The 10,885-nt window shown below is 39.4% G+C and overlaps 1 protein-coding gene across 1 annotated transcript in view; it reads left to right on the forward strand.

Annotated features, from left to right (window-relative positions):
• Nucleotides 1-10,395, forward strand: part of ASB5 (ankyrin repeat and SOCS box containing 5) — a 43,198-nt gene extending 32,803 nt beyond the window's left edge. Inside the window, exons 2-5 of the mRNA XM_004389909.3 lie at nt 5,966-6,045; nt 9,059-9,166; nt 9,923-10,073; nt 10,247-10,395. Coding sequence (XP_004389966.1) covers nt 5,966-6,045; nt 9,059-9,166; nt 9,923-10,073; nt 10,247-10,395 — 488 coding nt within the window. The remainder of the gene's footprint in view (nt 1-5,965; nt 6,046-9,058; nt 9,167-9,922; nt 10,074-10,246) is intronic.
• Nucleotides 10,396-10,885: the final 490 nt, after the last annotated feature.

Genomic DNA, 10,885 nt, shown 5'->3' on the forward strand with positions numbered 1-10,885 from the left:
AAGTTAGGACCAGGAATTTCTGAAATAATGAGGAAGGATCAATAAGCAGAGGCAATTTGGAAACTAAATCAGATTTCAAAAGCTGTTTTTCTTTTTGGAGGTGAAAGGTCATATTACAAGGAGCTTCCAAAAAAAACCAAACCCACTGCTGAGGAGTGATTCCAATTCCGACTCATAGCGACCTTATAGGACAGAATAGATCTGCCCCACAGGGTTTCCAAGGCTGTAAATCCTTACAGAAGCAGACTGCCAAATCTTTCTCCCGCGGAGCAGCTGGTGGGTTCCAATGGCAGACCTTTTGGTTAGCAGTCAAGTGCTTTAACCCTGAGCCACCAGGGCTGCTTTCCAAGGAGCTTAGAGCTCCTTAAAGTGGCCAAACAGGACTAGTAAATGACAACTGATTTTTTTTAATGCTGATATAAAGCTATGAGTCGGATTTACCTCGACAGTGGCTGGCTTGAGGAGCCGTGGGGAGACGGTGATTTAGGTATGGTACAGACCTTTACAAAACTGTATACGTCTAACAATGTGAACGTTTTCCTCTAGCAATGTGGTGTTTACAGAACAGAGCCAACTCTCTCCCTGTAAATTATATACCAGATGACGGGGAACTAACGTTGTTTCCAAATATAGTCAGTGTCACCTCCTGTGTAGCTCGAGGAAGGCCGTGACAATAAGCACTGGATTAGCTTAGTGAAAGTTGAAGATATTTTGTAAAACAATTGGGCATTGAAGAATTGATGCCAGAGAGTTAAATTGAACTTTTTTTTTTTTAGCTAGGCTTGGGTCACTTTCATTTCGGGTATCTAGTTAAAGACAAAAAAGATTGTAAAATGACTGGATTGTTGTACATGATATTTACCTATATTTTTTGGTATTCAGAAAGCTTGTAAATACTTCTAATATAAAGCATATTAGTACTGAAAGGTAAGATAGCTAATCTCAAACCACATTTGAATAGAAATTAAAACCTGTTGCTGGAGAGTTGATTCCAACTCATAGAGACCCTATACGAATTTCCAATTATTAAATTTCAGATTTTAAAGGGGAAAAATAGAGAGGAGGGGTGAAGACTCAGTTCAAAACAGAAGTTGGAATATGATATAGTACTCTTTGATTCGCACATGTTACCACATTAGTTATAGAAATTCTACGGAATTACGAGGAAGCAAATGAGGTGGGGTTGCTTGGGAATGAAGTAAGCAGAATTCAAAACAAAAACGTCAAAGTTTTTTTTTTTTTCATTGAATAGCATGCATATACTATAATTCTCTTCATAGATTCACATAGCTTTATTTCTTATTTCTTACTTAGGAGAGAAAAATGCAGCAGCAGTTGCTCGTCATTGGCTTAAATACATTTATAAATCATTCAGTTCCTTTACAGGGTTTAATTAATCTGACAGCACTGAAAAACATTTTAGCCAACAGATGCTGTTATTTATGGTTTGAGTTTCCTTAGTTTTAGGGAAAGAGGATTGATTGTTTCCTAAGATTTATACCAAAATCTCCCCCTTTGTATTAGCCTATGTTTAGCAAATAATACCAGGTATTGTTTGCTGGGCATTTATATAGCAGGTACTCCTTCAGTCTGGCTTCATAAATGGTGCTTCTTTCCCATGTTATGAAGAAACTGAATCTCAGAGAGCATAGATGAATTTATAAAGATCACTGTCATAAATGGGGGGCAAATCCAGGCCTGCCTGGCCTCAGTCTTTTTCCTCGGGCCCCAGACTCTATCCCGTCTCACTTCCTCCTCCTCTCCATTTCCTTCTTCTCCGCCGGCCCCCAACATCTGCCCCAATTTTTAAGAAATAATGAGAAAGCAGTTGTGAATTTCTACTCCAGTGTGTTCAATATTAAATATCTTACCTTTCCATATGCCTGATATGCTTTATATTATAACTATTTATAAGCTTTCTCAATACCAAACAAAATAGAAATGTCCTCATGTACAACAATCCAGAAACGTTACAATCTTCTTTGTCTTTGATTAGGTATCCAAGATAGAAGCAACCCAACTTCAACTTAAAACCAATATGTTCAGTTTATCTCTTAAGAATAAGTTAGTCAATGTCCTATGCAGGTGAGAGAGCTGAGTTCATCTGATGAAATAGCAGGATAGCGCACCCTCACAAGCTGTTGTCCCCGCCTGTGGACAGAAGGAGCCGATCCTTCATCCAGCATTCACAAGCCTTGTATGTCTTCAGTGGTTACATCACTGACCATCCACAGGTGCCTTTTACTATAACATTTCACTCTTTTCTCATGCCAAATGGAGGTGGTATTAATAGAAATAATAGCAAATGCACATACAGAAAATCTAGCCTCAAAGTTTTTTCTCGCTGTAATGATGGACTTAAGTTTGGTGACAAAGCAAATAACGGTGGGGACAGAGAGCTGTGTGACAGTCTAGGGGGAGAGTTGGGACACGGGATATGGGATGGTAAATTCAAATACTGTCTTTATTTTGACCCTTGTGTTGCCTGTTTTCTAAATGGTTCTTGTTCTTCTTTCTTTCTTTCCTTCCTTCCTTCTACTTTCTCCCTCCCTCCCTTCCTTCCTTTGCTCCCTCTCTCTCCCTTACTCCTCCTTTCTGTCTGTCTATCAGCAAGCAATGCTGAAATTACAAGGAAGAGTAATAAGATTACTCTGATGGACAAATACATTAGTAGGCAAGGGAGGAAAGCTGCTTGTCGGGGTGGGGGATAGGAAGTACCCCTCAGCTGCAAACGTTGTTAGTTTCCCTGCCCCTTATATGTCTTCATAATACACTAGAAAGACATGAGTCCCATATGAATTCAAAGGGCCGTTCTCTAGCGTTTTCCCAATCCCAGCATCTGGTTAATGGCCATGTTAGCTAGCAACGGAAGACAGGCAGTGATAATGAACCGGCATCATACAATTCAGCATACCTCTTTTAGAGATAAATTAAGGATAATGAAATTTACTAAGCGATTATACAGGAGAAAAGACATGACCCTTATAAATATTGTGATTGTTTAAATTCAAACATATATTTAACCATTAATTACTTACATTATTATTAATTTACCATTGCTGTGCTGATAAAACCGAACAGTGTTCTCACACAGGCAATCTATTTGGCAAGTTAACATTGTCATTTTCATGTTTTCTTATTTAATTATTCATAATGAAAGCTGATATAAAGTCCTCCAGAGTCTCACTCTGCAATCAACTTGCTTACTTTAACAAGAAAATAACAGATGCGTATTATTTTGAAAGCGTCAAATTTCTTCTTAGAAGCTGGAACTTGAAATATGGTAATTCCCCAAAAGTATATTACTTATGATGGTGAATTTTGTCATTTTATTTATGGTGAACATAATGTTCCAATTTCCTATAAGTCATTAGTTTTCCACCCAATTTTGACCTATCAGCAAATATTTATATTGGTGTGCAGCATTGCAATTCTGCCATTAGCAGAGCTATAGGTCGAAATTTTCCTATATTATTTCTACAGACACCTACTCCTCACTTATCGACTATCTTGTTAGCTGTCATTTCACATTTACAACAATAGAAAAAAAATCTACTATCAGACTATTTTGCACATTAACGACATATGTCTGGCAGTAACGAACGCCGAGGTGCAAGGCAAGAGTAACACTGGCTGTGATGGTTAAGGTCATATATTAACTTGGCTGAGCCATGATTCTCAGTGGTTTGGCAGTCATGTAATGATGTAATTTGGCAGTTATGTAATGATGTAGTCATCCTCCTTTTTGTGATCTGATGTGGTCATCCATTTTCATATAATGCCAATTTTCGCCTAACAACCTGGTCTTTGGAACTTAACCCTGTTGATAAGTGAGGAGTGGGTGTAGTAAATTGTATCCTGCCACAATAACTGCCTGTTACTTTTGCTAAGAACAAAATAAAATAGACTGTTTTTTAGGCTGTTGTTAGTTGCCATTGAGTCAATTCTGACTCGTGGTGACCCCATTGTGTCAGAGTAGAACTGTGCTCCATAGGGCTTTCAAGGCTGTGACATTTCAGAAGCAGATTGCCAGGCCTGTCTTCCAGGGCACCTCTGGAAAGATTCCAACCACCAGCCTTTCCACTAGAAATCAAGCGCTTAACCATTTGAGCCACCCAGGGACTCCTTAGATGGCTTCATTTTAGCGGGATAGTAGAAGGAAAAATAGACCAGTGAAATAAATGACAGCAACGAAAGGGTCCCACAGAAACTTACAGTATTTGTCATTGTTGTTAGGTGCCGTTGAGTCAGCTCCGACTCACAGCAACCCCGTGTACAGCAGAATGAAACACTGCCCAATTGTTGCTATGTTTGAGCCCATTGTTGCAGCCACTGTGTCAATCCATCTCACTGAGGGTTTTCCTCTTTTTCGCTGACCCTCTACTTTATCAAGCATTATGTCTTTCTCCAGGGACTGGTTCCTCCTGATAACATGTCTAAAGTATGTGAGATGAAGTATAGTATTACCAGTTACTAAAATGCTTAGCATACTCTGTGTGTGTGTGTGTGTGTGTGTGTGTGCGTTGAGAGGCAGAATTACAGAGTTAAAAGTATTGGCTGTGGAGCTAGGACACAAGTCTGAATCGCACATCTACTCTTTTCTATCTGTGTGACCTTGGCAAGTTACCTAACCTCTCTGTGCCTCAGTTTTCTTACCTGGAAAATACAGATGATAAAAGTACCTTCCTTAATGGATCAGTGTGAGGATTAAAATAAGTAAACATATGTTCGGTGATTAGGACAGGGCCTGGCCTATGGCAAGGGCTGAGGCAGTATTCTCTGTTTCTTGCTATTTTTTTAGTGTTCCCTGTTTGTATTCAGGTATATCAGGTTATCACTAAAGAAATTAGCTTTGCTCAGTCCCAAGACTGTTACTGCTACTCCAAAGGTTGTTGATAGAAGTCAGTACTTTGAGCAGTAGTTCCCATTTTTTTCAAGTATTGCAAATGAGGACCCATTTTTAAATAAGTCTGAAGACCTTCAGCTGGTAATGGCTGTCATTTCAGTATCTTCTGAAGGAGAAACTATATCATGACCAAAGCTCCTAACTGTCACAGGAATTTGTTTTATTAATCACATGCATTTGAAAAATAGTCATCTGAATACATTCAGGACATCTTTTAATCATCTAATGAAGGTTGATCGTGTTATGTTCGTGTCTTATTCATGGTTTTGGCTTATCTCACCCTGAGATAATCATGTAATAAGGACACAGTCTCTGTGTGTGAAAGTAAGCTGTAATGGCCCAAACTGATTTCTTCATATCCACTCCAGACCTTTCAGAATGATGGGAGCACAAAACTTATTTTAAAAATAAACTTAAATGCATTTGAGTTTAAAGGAAGCACTGAATATAGTCTCGCAGAAAGAGCACAGACAGCAGATATTATGAATTAACATTCCCGAGAGCTGGAAGGGCTCCGAGAAGAAGCTTCTCACAGTCTATATACATAGAGGTAAATGAATAGATGTAAAATTGTTCAGCCGAGTCTACACATACTTGAATCAGTGGATTTTAGCGGAGAGTTTACATTTCTATAAGATGCTCTTTATAAACTTTAACACAATATAATCCAGAGTGTACTCTAACATTGGTAAAACCAGATAATCAAAAGTCGCAGTGCTTCCGGACCCAAATTGCCAGGAGTTGACCATCACAGTTTACAGTGTTCTCATCACCAAATATTCTGCTATAAAACAGGTATCATCATTGTGTCAGGAACGACCTCTGAGGCAGATATTACTTTCCCTGCAGAATCTGAAAGACAAAACAAAGAAGGCAGTGTGTAGCTTGGTTAGGAACATTGGTTTCTGGATCATTCAAATAAGAATCAAATTTCCTTGCAAGTATCTTGGTCATCTTAGGGAACACTGAGTCTGAACAATTTGTATCACACTGGAGTTGATGGTGTCTATTAGCGTTTCCTTTAGTTCACAGATTTTTTTCTTTCTTCTCTTTTGACAGGTTCCTGGGCAGATAGATCGCCACTTCATGAAGCAGCAAGTCAAGGTCGTCTTCTTGCTCTGAGAACACTGTTATCACAGGTAAAATAGTGCATAGAGCTTAAAGCGTACCCCTCCCTCACGAGCATATAGCAGCAAGTGCTTAAACAAATTGATTCAAATCTAATAAAACCACTTAGTAAATTTTACTACTGCCTTTTAATTTTAACTCATATCAGTCAATCGTTCATTTATCTTTGAAACTTCTTCATAAATATTTTACTGGAATCTTATGTCTTAGTATTATCAAATTTCTGATACAGTATATTTACTCATTGATAGATGTATTCGAGTAGTACTTAAATCTATGTATTAGTTAATATTCTAAATATGCTTAACACTACGATGTGTGCACTAGCTAGCTACATGCAGATTTAACTCAGTTGTAAAACATTCAAAAAGAGGTCATCAGGCCAGATCCCTAGACAATTTTTTTTTTTTTTGGCATCATAGTAATCTGTAATATGCTCTGGGGACTTGACCATCAAAGCTATGTAGCAATCATTTCTACCTCTGCCTGCTCAGCAGAATCACCTGAGGAAAAGTGAAAAACACAGATTCCTAATTTGAATGAGAAAATGGGCCTGTGCGTTCTCTGTAGGCTTTTAGTGCAACTTAAATGTACAACCAAGTTTGGAAGCCACGGCCTCGCACTTCCCGGGGGAAAGGAGAAAGGAATTTTCTCCGATGACTCTGAGGAAAGGAGCTAGGGTGCCCAGCGGAAACAGCACAGCCATGGGGCTCAGGAGTCCTAGATTCTAGGCGGGCACTTGAGGAGAACCAGCACATATGTGAGCCTCTACTTTCTCACCTGTCAAATGAAGAGATAGAAGGAGATGCTCCTTTAGGGCCTCCAGGTCTGTGATAACCATGTGACTGGTTTTGCTTTGCTCAGCACTTGATGGAGAAAAAAAAAAAAAAACAAACCTGTAAAAAGGTCAGTGATTTTTAAAGGGTCATCCCTTCTCAAGGGTCATGCAGTTCTCTAAGACGAGAGCAGCGTCAGGCCGTATCTCACATCCACTGACAGGCTAGCCAATGAGAGTTTGAGGCTGCCCCAAGCCCAAGGCAGAAGGGAACGTCAGCCTGCTCAGCGGCTCTGTCATGGAGTACTCAGAAGAGTGGAATTAGTCACCACGTTTGACTGCTGCTAACCCGTCAAAAAACCCATTGCCTTCAAGTCGATTGCGACTCATAGCCACCTTATAGGACAGGTTAGAACCGCCGCAAAGGGTTTCCAAGGAGCGGCTGGTGGATTCGAACTGTCAATCTTTTGGTGAGCAGTGCTAACCAGGGCTCCTGACTGCTGATAGCCAACCTGAAATGTTTGAAAAGATAACTTAAGGAAACTTAAAAATTACCACTTGCTAGTGGCAAAGATGTGGAGTGATTATCTGTTTTCTTGCTTTTAAGATTCTTCATGTCCATTCTGGTATTATAAGATTATTGAACCTGTACTATGGGGATTTGCCCATAAATATGATTGCCAGGAGGCAATGGATTACCAAAGATAGCAAGATGGCAAAGAATCTAGATCCTAACAACACTTACTTTACTTGGATATCATTAGTTTAACTGGAATAAAATTTTTAAAAGTGTTTACTTAGTTTTGATAGAATAATAATATAGCAGCAATATGAGCATTTTCTATATGCCAGGTATTTTGATAATAATTGTTTTACAGATACCATCTCATTTAATCCTCATGATAATCCTTAGACTTAGAGGGTAAGTTACGTGTTCAAATAAAGCACAGTTATTGCATAGGGGCGCCAGGCTGCACACCTAAATGACCCACAGTCAGAACGCTTAGCCACAAGCACATAACCTAGTCATGTCTATTTAGTGACAAAAATTCACAAAGCAGCTCACTACTTTTGAGGTTTTTTTTCCTCAGGCTGGGCTGACCTGGCCCTGGTGGCGCAGTGGTTAAGCATTTGGCTGCTAACCAAAAGGCCAGCAGTTTAAATCTTCCAGCCGCTCCTTGGAAACCCTATGGGGCAGTTCTATTCTGTCCTACAGGGTCACCAAGAGTCGGAACTGACGCCACAGCAAGAGGTTTGGTTTTTACGGGTATCAGTACTAGTAAAAGGAGCCCTGGTGGTGCAAACGTTTAAACGCTCCACTGCTAACCTAAAGGTTGGCAGTTCAAACCCACCCAGTGGCTCTGCGAGAGAAAGACCGAGTGATCTGCTTCTATGAAGATCACAGCCAAGAAAACCCTGTGCGGAAGCTCTACTCTGTGACATGAGGTTGTTATGAGTGAGAATTGACTCCATGACACCCAACACCAACAGCCAGCACTAGTTGCCATTGAGCGGATTCCAACTCATGGTGAACCCATATGTGTCAGAGTAGAACTGTGCTCAAAAGAATTTTCAAGGGCTGTTTTTTTGGGGAAATAGATTGTCAGGCCTTTCTTTCGAGGTGCCTCTGGGTAGTCTGGAACCTCCAACTTATCAGCAGCCAAACATGTTATCCATTTGTACCCCCTGGAACTAGACCCAGTCAGTACAAGTGATTCAGCCTGTAGATAGTCATTATCCTGCAAAAGAAAAATCAAAACAGCAGCAACAACCAAAAGCAACGCATACAGGGCAAAAGCATTTAAGAAAACAAAATTTAATGAAAACATGTCAGAATCTATTAAACGATATACTTCAGGCAGTATCAGATCTAGGTATGATGGTGCTACAGTGATAGGGCTAAGTAGTCCTGACACCTGGTTGACCCTATGGTATCTGAATCGGCAATCTCTGCTTAAACTCATTTGCCTGAGATTCTTTGTTCTTTAAAATGTATCACTTTCTAATGACATTTTGGAGTCCTCGTGGCATAGTGGTTAAGAGCTACGGCTGCTAACCAAAAGGTTGGCAGTTCCAATCCACCAGGTGCTCCTTGGAAACTCTACAGGGCGTTCTACTCTGTCCCATAGGGTTGCTGTGAGTTGGAATTGACTCGATGGCAATGGATTTACTTTGGTTTTTAATCACTTTTTAGACAGATGATTTTATACAACTTCTTCACCTTTCAAAATTATTGATGTCACATTTAGGGCTATAACGTAAATGCTGTAACCATAGACCATATCACCCCATTGCACGAAGCCTGCCTCGGAGATCATGTGGCATGTGCTCGGACCCTTCTGGAAGCTGGAGCTAATGTAAGTACCTTTTCAAAACATTAACAATTTTAAATCTACTAAGAACCAAACAAAATTCTCTTTTCTTTCTCTCTCTCTCTTCCCCTCCCTTCCTCTCTCCCTTCCTCTCTCTTTCTCGGTAGTTTTCAAAAATAGCAGAATAAAAATAAAACTCTTGAATTGCCTCAGCCTAATCATTGCACTCTGAGAAGGGTTTGCAATCAGTGCAAAAATGGGTCTTATGCTGCATAATCATACACAATGTTCTTTAGGTTATTTCCAATTCTCACTACTCTAAATAGCAATAGATGAACACCGTTATGCCTATAAGCTTTGTCCGCCTGTTGGGTGATTCCTCGTTTTTCTTTAGATAAATTACCATGGATAAAATTACCAATTTTACCAATTTAAACCAGCACCAGCTAAATGGCTTCATCACGACATTCATCACCATTGCATTTTTCTTCTTCACTTTTTTCCTAATAATTGATTTTCATGATTTTTACCAGTTGCATGTTCATGCATGTCAATTTAGGTGAGTCACACTAGCGAACATGCAGCTGGTAAAACAATATTTTACCCTATCCTATTTCTGTTTATCTCTGGAAGTCTTAAAAGTTTTCCTTATTGATATGTGAGATGAATATACTCTGTCATATTTACTACACACATTTTCTCAATTATTTTTAACAGATTGTACATTTTTAACGTGTAAGCGAGTCAGTTAATCACATAGGATTCTGTAAATTTCACTCCCAGTTTTTTGGTTTGGCCTAGGTAAACGCAATCACAATAGATGGTGTGACGCCATTATTCAACGCATGCTCACAAGGCAGTTCGAGTTGCACGGAACTTCTTCTGGAATATGGCGCCAAAGCCCAGCTGGAGTCATGTCTTCCTTCTCCCACACACGAGGCTGCCAGTAAAGGTAACGTAGTTACGAGATTAATGACAAGGGGAGAAAGTCCCTTCAGCAGCATGCAGTGCTCCATTTACCTTTCAGTGAATAACATTGCAGGAGAGAAGTGTGTGGGGAGGAGTGGTGGTGAGGGATGGGCATTATCAAGTAAACATCAACTCATCCCTCCTTTGTGTTGGCAGGTAACCATGAATGTCTAGAAATACTGATATCCTGGGGCGTAGATGTTGACCAAGACATTCCTCATTTGGGAACTCCCCTGTATGTAGCTTGTATGGCACAACAATTCCATTGCATCCGGAAACTTCTTTATGCTGGTATTTTTCTTTAAAATGTTCTCCATTCTGTCCAATTATTCAGTTCCATGTTTAGTTTTTTTAAGAAGCGTCCTTAAAAACTATATCTCATTGTTACAAAAATGTTCTTATTGACAATATTCTCATATGTAAGTGTACAACCAATAAAAAAGAACTATTGATGATAATTCCACTTCACCTCAAAGCTCGCAAATGAATACATAGTCTCTATATTTTGTATACACAACATTAGCAGACATTTGGGTATATAATGAAGTCCTAAAGCTCCCTACTTATAAAAGGTTATAAAATTAAGATCCTCAAGGTTGAATATGATGTATCCAAACGTGTATATGTATCTGTGAACAAATCCATCAAAAGAAATTTCAGAGGTAGTAACTGCTTGAGTAATTTTCTCCCCTACCAAACATAAAACCTCAGTACTTTCCCATACTTGGGACTTATTGTCCCACTTATTTGAAAAAACTTACCAGCCTTTTTTCCACTTGTTTTTTAATAGACCAG

This window comes from Trichechus manatus, unplaced genomic scaffold (assembly GCF_000243295.1).
Source record: "Trichechus manatus latirostris isolate Lorelei unplaced genomic scaffold, TriManLat1.0 scaffold00267, whole genome shotgun sequence".
NCBI lineage: Eukaryota > Metazoa > Chordata > Mammalia > Sirenia > Trichechidae > Trichechus > Trichechus manatus.